Below are 21,492 nucleotides of genomic sequence, written 5' to 3'. Positions count from 1 at the left end.
CGAGCCAATCATACCTCTGTAGCTTGTGACATCTACCTTAATGGAGTTTTCACATGGTCCAAGCTTGACAGCTGTAGTTGATGGAGTCCTTGCTGATGCAGAATCCTCTAGATTGTACTTTTTGAGGAGTTCCTTGAGATACTTGGATTGACAAATAAATATTCCATCTAACCTTTGATTTACTTGTAATCCAAGAAAGAACTTCAGCTCTCCCATCATGCTCATTTCAAACTTGTTGCGCATTAACTTAGCAAATCTCTTACAGAGATTATCATTAGTAGACCCAAATATTATATAATCCACATAGACTTGGACTAATATAGTATCATTCTTATGTTTTTTAGAAAAGAGAGTTTTGTCTATGACACCTCTAATAAAGCTATTTTCAATAAGAAATTCAGAAAGAGTGTCATACCATTTTCTTGGAGACTGTTTGAGCCCATAGATAGCCTTGAAAAGAAAGAAGACAAAATCCAAATGATCTGGATCTTCAAAACCAGGAGGTTGCTCTACATATACCTCTTCATCCAACTTTCCATTCAGAAAGGCGCTCTTGACATCCATTTGATAAACTTTAAAGTTTAAGAATGCTGCGAATGCCAGAAATATCCTGATGGCCTCAAGTCTAGCCACTGGAGCATAAGTTTCATCATAATCAATGCCTTCAGCTTGAGAATACCCTTTTGCTACCAGTCTTGCCTTATTTCTTGTAACTATACCATTTTCATCTAGTTTATTCCTGAATACCCACCTAGTACCAACAGCTTTCTTGTGTGTAGGTCTAGGTACAAGTTTCCAGACTTGTTGACTTTCAAACTGATTGAGTTCATCTTGCATAGCAATCACCCAATCTGGATCAGTTAGTGCTTCTTCAATCTTCTTAGGTTTCATCTCAGAAAGAAATCCTGAGAACAGACACTCATTTTGAGTAGCACGTCTAGTTCTGACACCAACATCTGGATCACCAATAATCAACTCAAAAGGATGAGCTTTATTCCAGATAGTCTGTCTTGGTAGATTTGATCTTGATGATTCGCCTTGAAACTCATTTGGATGTTGTGTCCTACTAGATGATCCTTCAGCATCTCCCCCTGAGTTGTTGCCATGTTGACTTGAAGATTCTCCATCAGTAGCAGTGGTATCTCCATTGTTGCCAAAGTTTCCATCACTATTACCTTGAGTATCATCAAGATTAACAGGTTCTTCACCAGCAACAACCTCAGGTTCTTGACCATGTTCTGATTCTGAATCTGACATATCATCAAACTTCAGTTTCTCAGAAGGATCTTCAGTTTGGATACTAGGGAGTTTAGTGTCATCAAATGTAACATTGACACTTTCAGTTACTTTGTGTTGATCAATGATATACACTCTGTATGATCTTCTTCCATATCCAACAAAAATACCCTCATATGCCTTTGCCTCGAATTTACCACGACGCTCATCTCCATCCTTGAGCACGAAGCATCTAGCACCAAATACATGAAAGTATTTGATAGAAGGTTTCTGTTCATTCAAAATCTCATAAGGAGTTTTCATGAAGTCTTTGTTGATTAGAGTTCGATTCTGAGTATAACATGCAGTATTGACAGCTTCAGCCCAAAAGTACATTGGAAGACCTGATTCACTTAACATCGTTCTTGCAGCTTCAATCAATGTACGATTCTTCCTTTCTACCACTCCATTTTGCTGAGGGGTTCTAGGAGCTGAAAATTGTCTGGTAATCCCTTTGTCTGTACAGAATCCATTGAGAAGTGAATTCTTGAATTCTGTTCCATTATCTGACCTTATTGCTCTCACAGGGACGTTAGAATCTAACTCAATCATCTTGATATGATCAATCACAACTTGTGGTGTTTCATCCTTAGAGTGAAGAAATAAAACCCACGTATACTTGGAATAGTCATCAACTATCACAAGACAGTAACACTTCTTTGACATCGAAAGGACATTAACTGGTCCAAATAAATCCATGTGCAATAATTGCAGAACACCAGTTATGGAAGATGTGTCAGTGCCTCTGTGACTTGCTTTCTTTGACTTTCCTTTCTGGCAAGCCTCACATAGTCCTTCTGAAGAGAATTCCAGCTGAGGCAGACCTCTTACCAATTCTCTTTTTACAAGAGAATTCATTGTTTTGAAATTGAGATGAGAAAGTCTCTTGTGCCATAGCCAACTCTCATCTGACGATGCCTTTGCATAGAAGCAATTGACTTCAGGATTGCTCCCAGAGTTCATGTCAGCTACGAACAGATTTCCTTTCCGGATTCCCATTAAGGAGGGTTTTTCACTTTTCTTGTGCAAAATCTGACACTTCAGCTTGTCGAATAAAACATTGTAGCCGTTGTCACAGAACTGACTAATGCTAAGCAGATTGTGTTCAAGTCCTTGCACAACATACACATTTTCAATGATAACATTTCCAGCTAGCAAACAGCCATATCCCTCCGTTAAACCTTTGCTGTTATCTCCAAAGGTAACCACTGGGCCAGCTTTCTCAACCACATTTGATAGCAGGGCTCTATCTCCGGTCATATATCTTGACGATCCACTGTCAAGAATCCACACTACCGGTTGTACCTGTTTAATGCCCTGCAATACAAATGGATTAGACCTTCTTCGGAACCCAAGCTTGGCTGGGTCCGGCATACTTGTAAAATTGGCCTTTATCAGGCAAAACAACATTCTTAATTTTAATATTCTCAACATTCTCAATGACTGAACATTTGACCTTGTGAACAGCCTTGACAAATTTCTGTTTAGGCTTAGGCACAAATGTCTCCTTTCTAGCTTTAGGAGGACTAACAGTCTTAGACCTATCATGCTTTCTATTATTCACATGCTGACGAGGAGTAGTCTTATCATTAGAAACATGCTTACGATTGAAATAAGCAAACATCAGATTAAAAGCACAAGACATACAATCAGGAACACCACATGCTTTATGAGAGGGATTAACAATAGGCAACTTATGCATGGTAGACATGGCATTTGTGTTATCCAACTCATGTGTGTCTGAGTTAGTCTCAGTTGCTTTCACAACCTTGACTGGAACTTTTGACACACTTGACTTGGAGACAGCTTTCTCATTAGCATTATCTTCAGCACGGATTTCTTCTTGAATAATAAAAGAGGTCTCATCAAATGGTTCAGCAATTGATTCTTTATAGAGGGGTTCATCAACACCCTTAAGCACATGTGGTACTTCCCTGCCTTTAGCACAGACATGAGGAGGGGAGTTTATGCCTAATTTTCCAATAGCAGCATTGTAATCATAACCTATACCAGATGTTTGATTAACAGCTTGCTTATTGTAAAACTCTTTGGACTTCAAACAATAATTAAAGTAAGCTTTAACCTTAGCCTCAAGACCGGTGATCTTGTCTTTGAGAATAGTTTCAAGTTGTCTATAACAGTCAACTCTATTCTCTAGAAAAGATACTTGTTCTTTTAATTTATCTTGATTAATGTGCACAAGTCTTAATTCATTGACCTCTTTCTCAAGGTCTTTGATTTTTTGATTTAACAATTCATTATCACGACGAGCACAATCTAAGGAACCTCCTAGATGATAAACTAATTCAGCATCAGTAAATTTTACCTCTTTTCTTGACGATGAGGTGTTTGCATCACTAGCCATGAGAGCAAGATTCCCAACTTCTTCATCTTCACTGTCAGTATCATCCCAGCTTCTTCCCTTTGCCAGGTAAGCCCTTTCAGATTTACTCTTTTGATTAGAATCGTAAGAGTTCTTCCTTGCTTGTTTTGGCTTCCTGCATTCTGTGGCAAAGTGTCCCAACTCATTGCAGTTGAAGCATCGAATGGTGATTCGATCAACCATCCCTGTTTTATACCCACCACTGCTGGTGTTAGAGGATGAAGATCCACCTTTCTGGAATCTGTTGTAGTTGGACTTGTACTTGAACTTGGGATTCCTTTTGAATCTGACATTTGAGAATCTCTTGACAATCAGGGCCATTGACTCATCCTCCAATTGCTCCAGTTCTTCCAAGGAATAATAATCATCTCCTGATTGATTTGTAGTAGGAGGATCAAATTCTGCTACTATCACATTATCTTCAACCTTGGAAGACTGTACCATTCTTTCTGACTGTTGAGATTGTTGTTGATATTGTGGTTGTTGTTGTTGTTCATCAGCTACTAGAGCAGTAGACGTGCTGACCACTCTTCCTTTCCCGTAAACTTCCTTCTGCTGAATCTGCTCCAACTCATAAGTCTTTAACACACCATAGAGCCTTTCCAAAGAAATCTCACTCAGATCTCTTGCTTCTCTTATGGCAGTGATTCTATGTTCGAGATGAGTTGGCAGTGTTAAAAGGAACTTTTTGTTGACCTCCCTGATGGAATAGTATTTACCATTAATGTTCAGGTTGTTGATCAATGCATTGTACCTCTCAAACACTTCAGTGATTCCTTCTCCTGGATTGGATTTAAAGTATTCATACTCAGAGGTTAGGATTTCTAGCTTGTTCTCCCTAACTTCCTCTGTGCCTTCATTAATAATCTCAATAGTTTCCCAGATATGTTTGGAATCTTTACAATTCATCACATGTCTATTCATCAAGGGATTAAGGGAATCTACTAAAATTAATTGAAGGCTAGCATCCAGGGAGGCTTCTTTTATTTCAGCAGGAGAGAAATCCTCAGGATCTTTCACATAAGTTCTCGCTTTGGTGATCACCACATCATTTTCTATTACCTCTGGTTCAATAACCATAGGAATTTTTGGACCCTTCTTTAACACTTGCAAATATTTGGGATTAGCAACTTGTAAAAACAGTAGCATCTTCTTCTTCCACATAACATAATTTTCTTTATCGAAAAGTGGAATTTTAGCGGTTCCAACTTTTTATGTAGTCATTATGAATTTTTTGAGTGAATAAAAAATTCAAGAAGTGAAAGAAACACAAAAGTCTAGGATCTAGATTTGTACGTTAATCAGAAGGCTCTGATACCAATTATTAGGTCCCAATATGTTTGTAGAAGGGGGGGTTGAATGCAAACAATATCGTTTAATCGAATAAAATGCGGAATAAAAAAGTGAAACAAAATTCAAGTTAAATAAAACTTTTATTAAACTTGAAAGGTGTTACAACTACGGTATCGGTTACAAGGGATTAATCTCAAATCAATTATTACAAATCTAGAATAAATTCGACATGAACTTTTTCTATTTTTGCAATTAAAAGATCAAATGCTAAATGCGATTTGAGATTAAGTACTAGGGATTTTAATCCGCTAGATTGATACACAAGAACAAGATAAATAATTCTAGTGGATTGGATTTAACTTTTCAATCTAGAATTTTGATCTTGAATAAAGCAGATGAAAAATAAAATGTTGAGCCTTTGTTTTCTGCTGAGTTCTTGACTTGTGTTTTCTGTTGAATTATTGCATGAATATCTTCTGCTATGTTTTTGTTGTTTAAGTAAACAGAACAATCCAGTTTACTCAGCAAGACTTTCGGCAAGACAATCAAATGAACTGGTATGACAATCCATTTGAACTGGTAGGACTTTCGGTGAGACTATCCTCTTGAACTAGCAAGACAATCCCAATAGCTAGCAAGACAATCAGAATGAACTAGCAAGACTTTCGGTATGACTATCAATTGTCATACCGATTGTCATAGTAGTTCAAATCATATTGTCTTAATGAATTATTATTAGATTTTAATCTAATAATAATTCTGAAAATCCTTAACATTAATTCTGAATTAATTAATCAATTAATCAATTAATTCAATTAATCAATAAATTAATCTTTGCAGATATAATTTATTTTCTTAGTTAAATTATTTGACTTAATTAATTAATAGAGAATTAATACTAATCTTGAGCAGCAACCATTCTTCTGAAAATCTTCTAAAAATTACTGTCAATTATGAATCAATTCCACCACTTCAATGTTGACACTCGATGTACTGTCTGGTTCATGAGTGACTAACTTCCGTGACGTTTCTTCAAACCTTGACCTTGATACTCTTGATTTTCTTCAGATTAAATCCTTGTAATTAATTGATACCCTGACGAGATCTCTGTCACTTGATTAAATCCACAATCTTGATTTATATCACTGAGGCTTGATCAATTTCTTGAGCTTCTTCCAGTGAATTAAGTCTTCAAGTCTGTAGATGAATAATGTTTCTTAACCCTTTGACAGATGTTACTTTGTGAGATCTCTCTGACGATAGATCCACTATATACTTATTACATTCTTATTTGAGTTGAGTTATATCCTCGAATATACAAATAGGCTATGCCATATGCCTTTCATGTTGGCAGGGTCAAGTTTTCAAAATGATGTTTGCATCAAATGAAGTATCTCGTAACTTTATTTTATTTTGATGATATTTTAAAGATTGATTATATACAAGTTTTGTCTGGTAGCTTAATTTATGGGATGAACTATTTATACATTGAACGGTGGTAGTTCAAGTAGTATTTGGAAAAAATATAAGTATATTGGAGTATCTTGTAACTTCATCTTTTAAACTTATATCTAGTTCATGATTGTCTTATGAATGACAAAGGTTTCAGAAAAACATTGAGACAAGGTTAGATATATTAGATCACCTTGCAACGATATTTTTATACAGTTATAAACTGGACCTCTGTGTATATTATACATGTCAGAGGATTTCAAAGATTGTGAAAAGTATATATGTATATATATACTGAATATTTTGTGACTTGGTCGCGTTAAGATATCAGCTTGGTTCATTTCTTCTTGACCAAGACTTTCATGAGTACTATGAGAATGCTCATATATTGTTAATTATTATATATATTATTTCGGTGGGCTTGTTGCTCACCCTTGCTTTCTTCTTTCATCATACAACATCAGATAGACAAGATGAACATGACCAAGCTCCCAATTCGCGAGCGGATAGGAAATGTTCCGCAGTTTCCTATAGGCGTTGATGTCGCTGTAGCTGAGGTAGGAACTACCAATAGGCTAGGCTTTCAACTTTTGATGTACCAGATTTATGTATATTTATGAATTATAATAATGGCAAAGAAATGCAAATTTATTCAGAAACCCTTTTGAGGTGTAATGGCTTATAATTGTGGAATAAAATGACTTGTGTTATTTTTGGTAGTCATCTCTAGGACTATAATTTGTGGTGTATGTGTATATATTGTGGGGTCACAGTACGCAGCAGTTTGTTGATGGTTAAGATTAAGTATTATTAAGGGAAATGAAACTCGTGACGACCCGGTTCCCCGACCCCGGATCTGGGGGTATTACAGAAAAGGTACTGAAAATCAAGTAGCTGACCATCTCTCTAGATTGGAGAATCCCGATTCTACTTCACATGATACGACATTGATCAACGAATCTTTTTCGGATGAGCAGTTGTTCGCAGTTCAGAAGGAAGAGCCATGGTTCGCAGATATTATGAACTATCTTGTCAGTAATATAATGCCTCATAATATGAATGCAGCTCAAAAGAAGAAGTTTCTGCATGAGGTGAAGTGGTATATGTGGGATGAACCATATTTATTTAGACAAGGAGCTGACCAGATCATCAGGATATGTATTCCATTCTGTGAGACGGAGAGGATATTACGAGACTGCCATTCCACAGTTTATGGTGGACATTATGGTGGTGAAAAGACAACAGCTCATATTCTGCAAGCAGGTTTTTTCTGGCCTACTTTGTTTAAGGATGCACATCAGTTCATTTTAAGGTGTGATCGTTACCAAAGAGTGGGGAATCTTACGAGGAAGGATGAGATGTCGTTAAATGTGATGCTTGAAGTTGAGGTCTTTGATATTTGGTGAATCGATTTCATGGGACCATTTGTCTCGTCCTGCAATAATCAGTACATCTTGCCGGCAGTCGATTATATTTCAAAATGGGTAGAAGTCAAGGCTCTATCGACGAACGTTGCAAAGGTAGTGTTGAGTTTTCTCCATAAGCAGATATTCACAAGGTTTGGAACGCCATGAGTAATCATAAGAGATGAAGGGTCGCATTTCTGCAATCGTAAGTTCACTTCTATGATGCAGCGCTACAATATGAATCATCGTGTTGCTACTGCCTATCATCCGCAAACGAATGGTCAAGCTGAAGTGTCTAATAGAGAGATCAAGCGCATTCTAGAGAAAGTGGTTTGTCCATCAAGGAAGGATTGGTCTTTAAAGCTCGATGAAGCTGTTTGGGCTTATAGAACAGCATACAAGACTCCACTTGGGATGTCCCTATTTCAACTTGTTTATGGTAAGAGATGTCATTTACCTGTGGAGCTTGAGCATAAGGCTTATTGGACGTTGAAGAAGTTGAACCTTGATCTAGATGCAGCTGGGAAGAAGCGAATGTTTCAGTTAAATGAACTTGATGAATTTCGACTTCAAGCGTACGAGAACAACAAAATGTACAAGGAGAAAGTAAAAAGGTGGCACGACAGGAAGCTATCCCCTAAGTCATTCGTGTCGGGGCAACAAGTTCTTTTATTCAACTCTCGTCTCCGACTTTTTCCTGGAAAGTTGAAATCAAGGTGGTCTGGACCTTTTATTGTCAAAACTGTGTTTCCACATGGAGCGGTGGAGATTTTTGAGAATGATTCGGGCCAAGCATTCAAGGTTAATGGTCAGAGATTGAAGCATTACTATGGGGACACGACAAACCGGGAAGTGGTTAGTTCCGTTTTATTGTTAACTTGATCAATGTACTCTGCGTCAAGCTAATTATATAAAAGAAGCGCTTCTTGGGAGGCAACCCAAGATTTGTGACTATAGGAACCCTTAGAAGTTAGTAACCTATCCAAAACCAAAAAAAATCAGAAAAAATTGGGCAGGAAAAACATTTTTCCAGAGACCCCTTGGGCGCCCGCTCAGGATTGCTGGGCGGCTGCTCAGGAGGCTGGGCGCCCGCTCAGGAATGCTGGGCGGCCACTCAGGACCCGACTGTCAGATTTTTTTTTGCCTTATAAAAAATCCAAAAAATCAGAAAAACCCAAAAACAAAATACAAACCCACAACCCACGATTTCTTTTAAACAACCCACATTTTATCTCCCACAAATCCCACTCCTACTCTAATTTTAACCCTAATTCCTACCCTATATATACACACAACTCCTCCATATACACTCCCATATACTTTCAACTTTAAAACTCTCTCCTACACTCAAAACACAACTCTTAAATACTTTTTCTCAGTTTCAATGGCACCTAAGAGATCCCGAACTATTGATAGCAGTAGCACCATTCCTACTGCTGATTCTTCGAGGAGAACTGCTGCGAGACCTCGTTTGATGGATAGGGCTGCTGAGGAGGAGTAAACTAGGCTTCTGGCTAAGCCGATTTTGAAGGAGAGGGGATTTTTACCATCGGGGAGGGATGGTGAGTTGTTACCAATGATTGCGGAGAAAGGGTGGATTTCTTTTTGTGAGTCGCCGGAGGCGGTTCCAATGAGTGTGGTTCGTGAGTTTTATGCGAACGCCAAGGCTGAGAAGAATGGGTTTACTGTTGTTCGTGGGCTTACTATAGATTATCAGCCAGAGGCGATTCGCCGTGTTATTGGGCAGCGACAACGGAAGCCCACGGAGGAGAATTGGAATGAGAAGACCTTCGCGGAATTTGATTTGGATTTGATTTGTGCTACTCTCTGTCAGCCGGGCACGGTGTGGAAATTCAAGACGGGAACTAACGAGTATCGTTCTTTTCCGGCGATTGCGCTGAATAGGTATGCCCGTGCATGGAATGCCTTTATTTGTGCTAATATTTTGCCTACTTCGCATGCACATGAGGTTACAGTTGAGCGAGCAAGGTTGTTATGGGGGATCTTGAATAAGGAGTATTATGTAGACCTTGGTGAGTTCATCTACCAAGGGATTTTGAAGTTTTTGAGGGGGCGAAGCACATGAACATCCCTTATGCATCTACTGTCACGAAGCTGTGCAGAGCAGTGGGAGTTCATTGGCCTTCTCACGAGCAGCTGCAGATGCCGGCCGCTCCTATTGACTCAGCGACTCTGAATGCGATGCAGGAGTGGACGGGTGGAGATCTCGAGGAGCATGGTTTGGGATATCATATTCCAGGAGGACGTCCAACAGTTGGTGCTACCATGGCTAGGCCCAGTCAGGGTCGTGATGAGGCAGGCTCTTCTAGAACTCAAGAAGGTGCTGGGATGGCTGATGCCCAGTATAGGAGGCTGTCGAGGAGGATGGATGTGATGTATGAGTCGTAGAGTAGGTTCGCTCAGGAGCTCACCCTTGCACTTGGGACTGCTTTCAAAGGCCTTGGAGCTAACATCCAATGGCCCGTTTTTGGTGAGGACTCTACTTATCCGCCTCCTGATACTCCACCCTCTAAGGGTGATGATGATTTCTCCGAGTAGGTATACCCTGTGTTCCTTTCTACTACCTTCACTGAGGACAGTGAAGATATTAAGTTTGGGGGTGGTAGTTAAGGAATATTTTTGTGTGTGTGTCATGTAGTTGCATATTCATGATAGTTTAGTTCATATAATTGCATATTTTTGCCATATATAGTTTTTTTTTTATTTTATTTTATAGCTTTATTTATCATGTCATTTAGCTCATGCATATACTATGATCCCTTTTGCGTTGCTTTACCGATTGATTTGTGATATTGATGCAAGTGTAGTGATAGTGTTAGAGTGATGATTGAGTCTTGTAGGTTGACATGCATGTTAGAAACACTTATAATTTCACTAAGTCTTTGAGTATGCTTAAGGACTAGATGGTTGTCGTGGTTTGATGGTTTTTGTGGTTAATCTACTGATTATGTTTAGAATTTATGATAGGCTCTTAATGATAAAAGGCATGAAAAGAAAAAAATGGAGTAAAAATTGGAATTCATTGCTAATTGTGGCTAGGCGTCAAATGGCTAGTAGCCGGCTCGTATTTTTATGTGATTAGTCTAGGATTGAGCAAGATGGAGCGAAACGCACTTGCTCAGAAATTTGAAAAAAAAAGAGAAAAAAATAGAAGAAGAAAAAAAAGAGGAAAAAAATATAAAGAGTTAATGCATAATTGATCGCCAGTGGGCTCTTTGGTATTCGAGTTATTAAGTTCTTAGGGGACTTTGTGCCTAGTGACCTAAGGCTTTTATAGTCTGGGATCCACTAACCTAACGCTCGCTAAATGGATGCCATTGCATAAGTCTTTTGTGGACCTCACTCATTACAAGGTCAAATAAGCATTTATTGTTGTGTTGAATAAAAGCATGATTCCGTAATAAGCTCCAGTGATCTTGAAGTGTTATAATTTATTTTGTGCCTATAATTTATTCTTCGTATAATCATGTGATTGCCTTGAGGATAATCGAGATGATAATTGATCTAGTTTTGAAGCATATCTGTTAAGCATCCGCACACACCATGTTTCTAGTTGTATGTTAGTTTGCATGATTTGATTGATCTTTATTCGCTTAATTGTATTTGTTGAGATGTTTTGAGTTGGTTGGTTTAGCCATTGTGAGGGGGATCGCTGCATTTCATGTAGATTGCATTCATGCATGTTTTTATTTTGCTTTTGAGTATGTGACGCTTGAGGACAAGCATCGATTTAAGTTTGGGGGTGTGTTAAGTGGCATTTTATACCACTTAGAACGTCTTATAATGGCTTGAATTGATGTCTTGAAATCAGGTATTTTGTGTATTTGATGCGTTTTTCTAGTGTTTGTGCATTTCAGGGTATAACTTGCGTTTGTGGGGAGATTTCATTAGGAATAAGCCGAGGGGAGTGCTAGGCATTGGATGTGGGAAGTTAGGAGTAGAACGCAGCAGAAATTGGGAGCAGAATAAGGATTTTTCCAGTAACCTGCTGGGCGCCCGCTCAGGAAAGCTGGGCGGCCGCTCAGGATGCTGGGCGCCCACTCAGGATTGCTGGGCGGCCGCTCAGGGGCGAGAAATTTAATACTGATTTTTTATAATCCTTATTTTGTTGGACTTCTGAGACGGCTGGTTCTTGTGGGCTTCTATATAAGTAGTTTTCAGAGACATTTCACAGTGGGTGGTATCAAGCAAGGAGCAAGGAGAGAAGGTAAAAGACCGTTTTAGCACATAGCAACGAAGAAGAGGAAGCATACGTTTTATTGTGATTCTTTTATTCGTTGTATCAGTGGATGCTAGTTTTCTTTACTTTGAACCTTATTACTCTTGTGACGTACTCTGGTTTTAATAAGTATTTTTATTAGTTTATCTTGTATGTTATTATCATGTTTTCATATGAACCCATGGTGACGATGCATTCTATCATGGGCTAATCGTGATCATGGAGTCGTAACGGATTTACTATGGATTTCTTTAGCTAGTTGTTTAATACCTTAGTGTATGATGATTGTATGATATCTAACATAGGTTGCGCTTCTTCGTCTTATGTGCGTCGTGAACATATAAGATAGGCTGTTAATCTCTTGTGAAGCGATGGTGGATCTTGAGGTTTAGAACTTGCCATGCTAGCATAGGTTCATGTATGTGTATGCATGATTAATGGGTAACTCTAACCGTTTTACTTGCCCTATGTAATCATAAGGAATAACTTGAGTTTAAATCGTTATGTTGTCAAATTCTGTAGACATATAGGGTCTCAACATAATTGATGCATATTCAACTTCTATCTTAATTGTGGATGTTTGGTAGAATGGTATTAGTACAACGAAAGTTGACTTTTATCAGTTTTGTGTTGTTCGATTAATATCATCACCGTTTCATGCTAAGGGTAATAACGATAACTATTGAAGGAAGTAGTAATGAAGTTATGATCTCATGTGTGTTTAATATTATTAATTCAAGTGTCAATTAAGTGTTTAATTCTCGTACTTAATTGTAGTTAATAGTTAGTTAATCAATTCTAAGTGTTATTGTCTTGACATTGAGAAGTAATCATACATTGGTGAGTAAGTGTTAATTTAACATAATTAGTCTGAGTCTCTGTGGGAACGAACTAGAAATTATTCTATATCTATTTTTTTGCTAAATGAAATTATTCTATATTACTTGCGAACGCGTATACTTGCGTAAATTATTAGCGTGTGATTTGTTCCTAACAGTTATCAGTTATCACATGCATAAAACTCTTTTTGCCTGCAGCCCCTCCTGCCGTGGGAGCTTGCACCTCATCCGCTCGCGCTGCCCCCAAACCAGATCATGCATCCGGAAGTCCATTTGGTTCAGGTATGGTTTCCCTCTTAAAGCCATGAGCTTTTTATATTATCCATGAGATAATTTTCGTGAAAGTGATGAAATGAATGATGTGTTCCATTCGTGGAGTGTATCATTTTTTCATAGAAGGAAAAAGGACTATATGATTTCTTGTTGCGTCTATTGAAAACCTTATGATTTGGAAAAATATACTTAATCCATTTCAGATGTGTAACAAATTTACATACCCCTGCTTTGGGTTTTCGAAGAAGAACATCTTCACGCGAGCTCCGCAGAACTCACAAACTTGTGTCGGGTTTCCAATACTAAGTATTGTGTTGTTGATGGCTAGTTGGAAGAAAATTAGTATAGTCGTGCAGCAGAAGAGTCTACAAGGGGAAAATAGTACATGAGAAATAGGGAAAAGGGAAGAGGTCCGTACCAAATGCGGTTTTTTTTCTGGTTAATGTGCCTTCGACGCAATGCGGTTACTAGAAAAAAGGGCAAATATTGCAACAGAATACAAAATTCCATAAGGTGCGTGGTTTATTCAGAGTTATTTTTAATGCAAGTTACTGGTATTTAATCAATATTCTTATTGGTTCTCAGCAATTATACTGATTAAGTACTGACTAGATATTGTACTAAATTTTGTTCTATATTCTGGTGTGCCTCTCTTTTATGCACCTAACATTTTCACCTGCTCTTATAGTTTTGGTTCTCTAATTAGTTGTATTATTACGAATTAAATTAAATTTAAGATGTACGCTACAGGATGTAACTTGAACGAATTTAAAAAACTCAAGTTTCGTGTTCATTAATTAATTTATTAAACCATGATTATTGTAAACACTCTTCGTACTTCTGTAGAAACTATTACTTTGGTTGTAGCGCCTTCTAGGATCTGTGCTTTTTCATTTTCATGGGGACCTCCCGGTTGTAGGTCATACTACGCGTAAGTCATAAGTTTTTTAACTCTATCTACCGTAGTTTTAACATTGTTTAGATAGTTTGTCGGCTAGGTTATATATTTGCATACAGGGTAATCTGCGGAGATGATTGTGTTCAATTTTAGGGACCGGATATTATGGCTAATTGGAAGTAATATATGAGAGTACTACCCTGTTGCATGCCTTTTCTCAATGGAGTAATTTTAGGTTTTTTTGGTGTCTATTAGTTACACTCGTGAAGATGTTCTTCTTCAGAAACTATCTGAAGTGGTTTAAGTATATTTTGCCAAATCATGAGATTTTCAGTAGATGCGGCAATACATCATATAGTCTATTTTTTCTTCTATGAAAAAATGATACACTCCGCGAATGGAACAAAACATTCATTTCATCACTTTTATAAAGAATATGTCATGGCTAATATAAAAAGCTCACGCCTTTAAGAGGGAAACCATACATGAACCAAATGGACTTCCAGATGCATGATTCTGGTTGAGGGTAGCACGACCGGATGAGGTGCAAGCTCCCGCGGAAGGAGGAGCTATAGGCAAAGGGAGTTTTATGCATGTGATAACACCCAAACGTGAGGAGTCTCAAAACCAATCTTGGAGCACAGAGAAATACCTTTGGCCCTACGACGCCGGGTTTTGCATTGTTGAGCGGCCAACCGCCTAGATTCCGCCACTTCCTCTGTAACAATAACCCTAGGGCAACCTCGCTTTCTTGATACAGTGTCCATGACTTCCGAGCAGGGAACAAACCTGGGAGAGATGATGGTCCGAGTGTTGTTTAAGGGAGGGACAATGATAGGCAGAGGAGCTAAGGGAAGTGACATTCATAGGCTCACGGGAGGTAATAAGTCGGGGTGGCGAGGAGTTTTTTTTACTGGAAGGCATAAAGGTAAATTCAGATTTAATAAAATATTTCTTTAAAAACTTCATGTTGCAGTATTATAAAGTTAATAGATAATGTGTTATATGGCTTTAATAACTTTTGCCGGTAGTGAAAGTGTAGTGTAATTAGCGTTAGTTGATTGCTTGTTTTATCTTTATCAAAGAGTTTTATGTTTCACGCTTTTTAATTGCTTGATTTATGCATGTTTAATCAAAATTAAATATAATTGTTTGATTTAAAAAATTACATTCATGGGTTTTAACATGGATGGTCCTATAATTCAGATGTTGACCAAATAATGGTTTCAATTTTTACGCTAATTATGCTAATAGTTAAATGTCATTTATTGTAATTAATTTTCATGGAAAATGTGTTTTTTGATAATTTTTGATTTGATTTTGATTGCTTTTAATTGATTTCGTTACATATATAATTTTTTTACTAAAATTAAGCTAGTATATGTTGTGTCTAAAAGTCATTTATTTCTACCATGACTGCACATAAGAGGTGAGGTGAGTGAGGAGGGGAGGAAAATGATGGAATATTTTGACAGAATATCATTCTACCGGTGGCCTTTTCATGACATAAATTTTGGACTTTTAGAATTAATAATGTGCCATCTTGTTGGCTTGTTCATTATATTTTATTAGATTATTTTATATATTATCTTCTTCTTTTAGATCTAAATAAAATATTTCTTTAGTTAGATCTTATTTTATTTTTTTAATGAATTATTATATGTATATTTGTTTTCTGCTAATAAATTATTATCAGACGTAATTTTATTTTACTACTCTTAATATTTTTTGTTTATTTGTTCTTAATTTCAGGACAGATAGAAGAGTTCTTAGATGTTAACGCATAATTTTTTATAATCAGGGAATTGGGAGTACAAGACAACTTATCTACAAATTTACAAATTTTGATGAAACGAGGGATTTTAACTATTGGAAGACACTAAATTTTATTAGTTTTTATATAATGTAATATTTGTATGGCACTCTTTTTTCTCTCTTGAGTTTTTTATTATAGGATTTTACTCTTTTGAGATTTTAACGAGACCTTTTGTTGTGGGTTAACTTTTCGAACATTAAGATTTTATTATCTAAGTTTTCGGGGCCATCTTCGCAGTTAGATGATAAATTTTATAAATGAAAGATATGCTTTTACAATGATTATTGTATTTTGGATACAATTCATTAATGAAAATGTTGTTTATCATAAAAAAAATCACGTGATTCCTGAGTTTGATAATTAACCCATAAAATAAAATTAGAATCAAAAGATAATTGTTGATCTGTAAATATTGACCTCTTGCGAAAACAAAATAAAATATACTATTTTTCTGAAATAAAATAAAATTTTACTATTGATCCAGCTTTAAATAAAATTAAAATTCAACTAAATATAATTAGTTGAATTTGGTCAATATAATAGGTATCAGAATAAAACAAAATCAAAATTAAACTAAAAATAATTTGTTTGCTATTGATCCGTCTAAAACTTATATTTTAATTAAAAAATTATAATATTTCATAAATTTAAAAATAATAACATGCTAATAGTTTTTTAAGTTAATTTTTTAAACAACATCTAAAAATCTAAAAAATAAAATATATATGAGAAAAATGAGCCTGAGAACTCCCCTGAGATTTTATATATTTTTAATGGTAATTTTGTAAATACCAATTTTTTATTCTGAATTTATAAATTTATCCCGGTATATTTATATGAGAAAATGTTATAAACTCAGTATAGTATTAAGTAAGATCATTCTCAGGTACGCAATATATATAATATAATGATACTATAATCCAGTATCCATTATTTGCCAACCTGTCCCAGTTCAAACACAGCTGATTCATCATCCTTGCCCCCGATCCAATCACTCCCGTTACCATCAAATCAACGGCCAGGATCGCTCCAACGCCCCCAACGTATATAACCCCCCATCACAATTCACAATTACATCTCATCACATCCTAGAGCTTTCTTCGTCCACCAAATTTTACTCTCTCGCTCTACTTTAAGTCCTCAATTTTTCTAGAGAGAGAAAAACTCCACAATTGGGTAATTCTGTAATTTTATTTTTAGATCTATCATTATTTGCTTATATATGTTTGTAATGAATTAAAGTTTCAATCTTTATTTTGAAAAATCTTGATTTGATTGAGGGCTTTTAGTTCATTAAGTTGTGCACATTGTGTGTTTTAGCAATTGGATATTTTTTTTTAATTTGTAGTAATTGTGATTAAGTTGTGTTTTTAGATTGTTTGTTTAGCTTTGTGATATTGTTTGATGTTAAGAATTGTTAAAAATCTGATCTTGATTTGGTTTTCGATGATTTTAAGGTGGGATGCTGATTGTGTTTTGTTATGGTTTTAAATAAATACTCCAGGTTGTATTGGGTTGTTAGTTTGTGGAGAAGTTTTCGTGAATTTCGTAAATTGTGGGTGATTGTTGTTGCTTTAATTTTATTAAGTTGAGCGTTAGATCTCGTGTTATGTTTATTTGAGATCAGTCATGCTATTAAAATGTAGGTGTAGGCAGAGCACTATATCGTAGTTTTATTGATGAGTAAATGGTTTAAAGACCTCTGTTTTGTTAATTGATGGGAGAGCTCAGCTATGTGGTGATACCTGAATAGTAGTTGCGTTATTTCTTTAAGTGTGTACTTATTTAAGCAAAATAATCTGACCGAATGCTTTCTGTGTTTACGCAATCTCTTTGACATTGCTTTTCAGAAGTTTAATTTGTTAATTTTCCTTCTTCTTGATTGTAGTTGCACTCTGAGGTTCCAAGATGGTGGCTAACGGCTATACTGTTGACTTGAATAAACCCCTTGTTGCCCAGGTACACAACCGTTCTTTGCCCTTATATAGTTGGTCAGTAGAGATGTTCACCGTTACATTGCAATACTGCATTGTTAGTCATAGCTCCTTTTGGATATGCATATTCAAAGTTTCACATTTAATGCGTGAACAAGTAGAATCTACTAGTTACTCTGTCAATGACATTGGATGAAGACAAGCATAGCTGTATACAATTTCTAATGTTATTATGTCTTTGTGTATTAGCTGGTGCAATGATAGCCCCATTTTGTCAACCTGCTTTGACAGTTATATATTAGCACTTCTCTTTATAAGTTTATACCCAAATAACTAAGTCTGGCTTTCTTGGCCCGAGCTTTTCTTGGCTTCTTTGTCTATCTTTTATCATAACTATTGCACATTTGTGCTTATGGTTGTTCAAAATTCACAGGTTGGCCATCTTGGAGAATCTTATCAGGAATGGGTTCACAAGCCCATTGTTACAAAGGAAAGTCCTCGATTTTTCGAGAATGATGTAGTGGAGGTACTATGAACATATATTATTTTTTAAGCTAAAACTCTTCCCAGGTTAAATAACATGACTAGTTAGATGAGTATCTACACATACAAGTATTAGCTGCCAAATTTATTAGTGTTGTGCTGACTATGTGTAATTTATTGCGAGACTAACTTGTGCCTTCTATAAACAGTTTCTCACACTGAATGATTGGTGGGTTATCCCACTCATTTGGTTCCCAGTTGTATGTTGGTTCGAATTCAAGTCTTTCTGGATGGGCCATGACCTTCCCCAGATTGCCTTAATGGTTGTGAGCGGCATTTTAATATGGACATTAATGGAATACACATTGCATCGCTTCCTCTTTCACATAAAAACCAAGGGCTATTGGTTTGTCCCCACCCTCTCTCTCTCTCTCACACACACACACACTCTCTCTCTCTCTGTATATATATATATAATGTTTATATGTTGCTTTTTTCTCAAAAGAGAGATATTTAAGTTAAAAATGAAGTAGATACTTTCTAAATAAGCTTTGCATTAATATTGTTAACAATGCGTTCTAGGACGAATACCTTGCATTATCTTCTGCATGGTTGCCATCATAAGCATCCACAGGATGCCCTGCGACTTGTTTTTCCTCCTGCTGCAGCAGCTATTCTCTTGGTGCCGGTATGATCTGCTCCAGATTAGATTAAATGGCTTGAGACCCTTATACATGTTTTACTCTTCTGTATGTATAAATGCATGTGTGCACGTGTGTAAGGATTCATTTAACGATGGCTATCTTTATAGATTTTATTCATGTAATGATTTAGGCTGTCAAAAGTAACAGTCTGTTTTAAAAAATTGCAGTTTTATTTTAGTTCTGCTAATTTTTGGGTTTAGCTGTCGGGATGCATAAGTTGATTTTTCTCTACACTGGGTTGGAAAAGTTATTAATGTTATCAAAGGGATGTATAAAGCATAAGATGGATATTAATTATTATTATGTTCACGGGTCGGTCAAATAATATATCGTTGTCAATGTAACTATAATCTGATATCATTGTATAGTCAAATAAATGGTAAATTTTGTAAAGAAACCGTCTCACTGTCAGTCACTAACCCAATTCTGGAGGATAGAGAAAAATTAATATAGAGCAACAAAGAATGCTGGATTTAATATGTTAATAAGCATTTTTGTACTACTCAAATTGCGCCAATTAAAAATCTTCTCGAGACCTCATATTTACTGACTGACATGTTGCACTGTCTAATTTGCAGTTATATAATTTGGTGAAACTGGCAGCTACACCTTCTACTACCCCTGGTTTGGTTGGTGGTGTATTATTTGGGTATGTATGTTATGATATGACCCATTATTACCTGCACCATGGACAGCCAACAAGTAAAGTACCAAGATATCTCAAGGTATATAATTGCACACGAAGATGTGGTTTAATGTTGAAATTGTGGCTTTTTTAATCTTAATATCTTATACACATCTTTTGTATGAATGTAGAGTTGTGATCCTATCATAGTTTTTTAAGTCGTCCCTACTCCCTCCCCCAATGAAGCTTGATATACATGTGATTGATTGTATTTTCGGATCCTCTGACCACCTTCGATTAGTCCCTTCAATTACTTATAAATTGCTTAAACACTTGGGATATTTTCACTTTTGTTGTAGAGGCTACTACTATATTTAGGCAGATGTTGTCTAAAAGAATAAGCACTTAATTTTTTTTGGCAATTGACTTACAGTTTTGTTGCCTTGTGCAGAGATATCACTTAAACCACCACTTCCGTATTCAAACAATGGGATTCGGTATAACGTCCTCTTTTTGGGATAGAGTATTCGGAACACTACCAGAAACAAAATCAGCTGCTAAGAGTAGATAATGTAATGTAAGGTTGCAGTTTTAAGTAATACTGTGACCAAGTATTAGTACTCGTGCCATTCTTTTGTTCCTATTTTTTCTCTTCCCTCACTGTATTACCATTGTTTTCGGAAATTAGATTTGATATGTTTAAAAGTTGATATAGTGGTTGAATATGTATAAAGTGAATTTATGATGTTGGAACAATTGTCTACATCTTCGTTTGAGGATTGTCTATCTTGTTGATATTTTCATGATGTTGCTTTTAATTTCGAAAGAGCAATGTACATGTAAAATGTGAAATTAAGCTAGGTGCAGGGTAAATTTAAGTTAATCTGAAACCCGTACTAAATGTTTGTGATTACTAGTCTTCTTATGGATTCTACATTAGATGAGAAATATGTGGATCAGATGACATCTGCTGTAGTAGTAGGCCTTTGAAAATAAATGGTCTCTGAAAATGGGGGATATAACTAAATAGACTATAGGCATACTTTTTATTAAATCATTATATTATTATGCACAGTTGTAGTCTAGAATTTATTTTTATTTAGGATGCAATAGTCTGGAAAATAAAGAGACACTCTCTTATCAACATATTATTGTGTCTAGCCTTCTAAGACGTCCAGGCATGTCCTTCTATAAGAATTGTATAATCTTGTTTTATTACAATGTATGAACCATACCCCCTTCTTGTCTAATTAACAGTATTTTTTTATTTTAACCTAGTCGCAGACTTAAGAATCCAAAGTATACAAAAACAATTTTACCAAAAACATATTATTTAATTTTTTATGATAGACATATAATTTTACACAAAAGTCTTCTATTAACCTGATTTTGCATTTTGTGCGTAACTACAAGTCAAACAATTTGCTTACTGAATCAACTAAATATTTGCAAGCTTTTCTCTTATACTTGGATTCTCGCTTATTTCCGAAATTTTTAAAAAAATATTACAATTGCAACTTCCTTAAAAAAGAACAAACTTTAATAAAAAAACAATTGTTGTGAAATCAACTAAACATATGCACCCCCTTTTTAAAGAATAAACGTAATGAAGGATAGCTTTGAGTACGAATAACTCTAATTGAAACTATTAAAGATTTTATAGTGTATATATAAGGGTTTTTTTTTCAGCAAATAGTCAAGTTTTTCAAAATTTTTACAAAAAAATTATCACTTTTTAAAAATATTTACAAAAATACATTATACAACTTTGAAATCATTTTTCCAACCACGGTTGTAACTTAAATTTATAAAAATATTTGCAAATAAAAGTAACCATATTCGCAAAATAATTTGTAACCGAAAATACAGTA

At 35.9% G+C, this 21,492-nt stretch overlaps 1 protein-coding gene across 1 annotated transcript; it reads left to right on the top strand.

Annotated features, from left to right (window-relative positions):
- The first annotated feature begins 16,856 nt into the window (after nt 1-16,856).
- LOC141672711 (dihydroceramide fatty acyl 2-hydroxylase FAH2-like) lies at nt 16,857-20,397 on the top strand. The gene is made up of 7 exons (XM_074479359.1): nt 16,857-17,051; nt 17,764-17,834; nt 18,243-18,335; nt 18,502-18,698; nt 18,875-18,980; nt 19,575-19,721; nt 20,073-20,397. Exons 2-7 carry the CDS (start codon nt 17,784-17,786, stop codon nt 20,190-20,192), a joined length of 714 nt encoding a protein of 237 aa, XP_074335460.1. The 5' UTR covers nt 16,857-17,051; nt 17,764-17,783; the 3' UTR covers nt 20,193-20,397.
- The last annotated feature ends 1,095 nt before the right edge of the window (nt 20,398-21,492 follow it).

The sequence above is a fragment of the Apium graveolens genome, chromosome 7 (assembly GCF_009905375.1).
Source record: "Apium graveolens cultivar Ventura chromosome 7, ASM990537v1, whole genome shotgun sequence".
In the NCBI taxonomy this organism is placed as follows: Eukaryota; Viridiplantae; Streptophyta; class Magnoliopsida; order Apiales; family Apiaceae; genus Apium; species Apium graveolens.
Note: the sequence above shows the minus strand (reverse complement) of the source record. Positions and strands in the feature narration are given on the sequence as shown.

Bases quoted from the DNA above. Each gene is read 5' to 3' on its own strand.
- LOC141672711 (XM_074479359.1), top strand. From the start codon at position 17,784: ATGGTGGCTAACGGCTATACTGTTGACTTGAATAAACCCCTTGTTGCC. The intron at 18,336-18,501 runs GTACTATGAACA...TTCTATAAACAG, and splicing joins TCGAGAATGATGTAGTGGAG to TTTCTCACACTGAATGATTG. The intron at 18,981-19,574 runs GTATGATCTGCT...TCTAATTTGCAG, and splicing joins CAGCTATTCTCTTGGTGCCG to TTATATAATTTGGTGAAACT.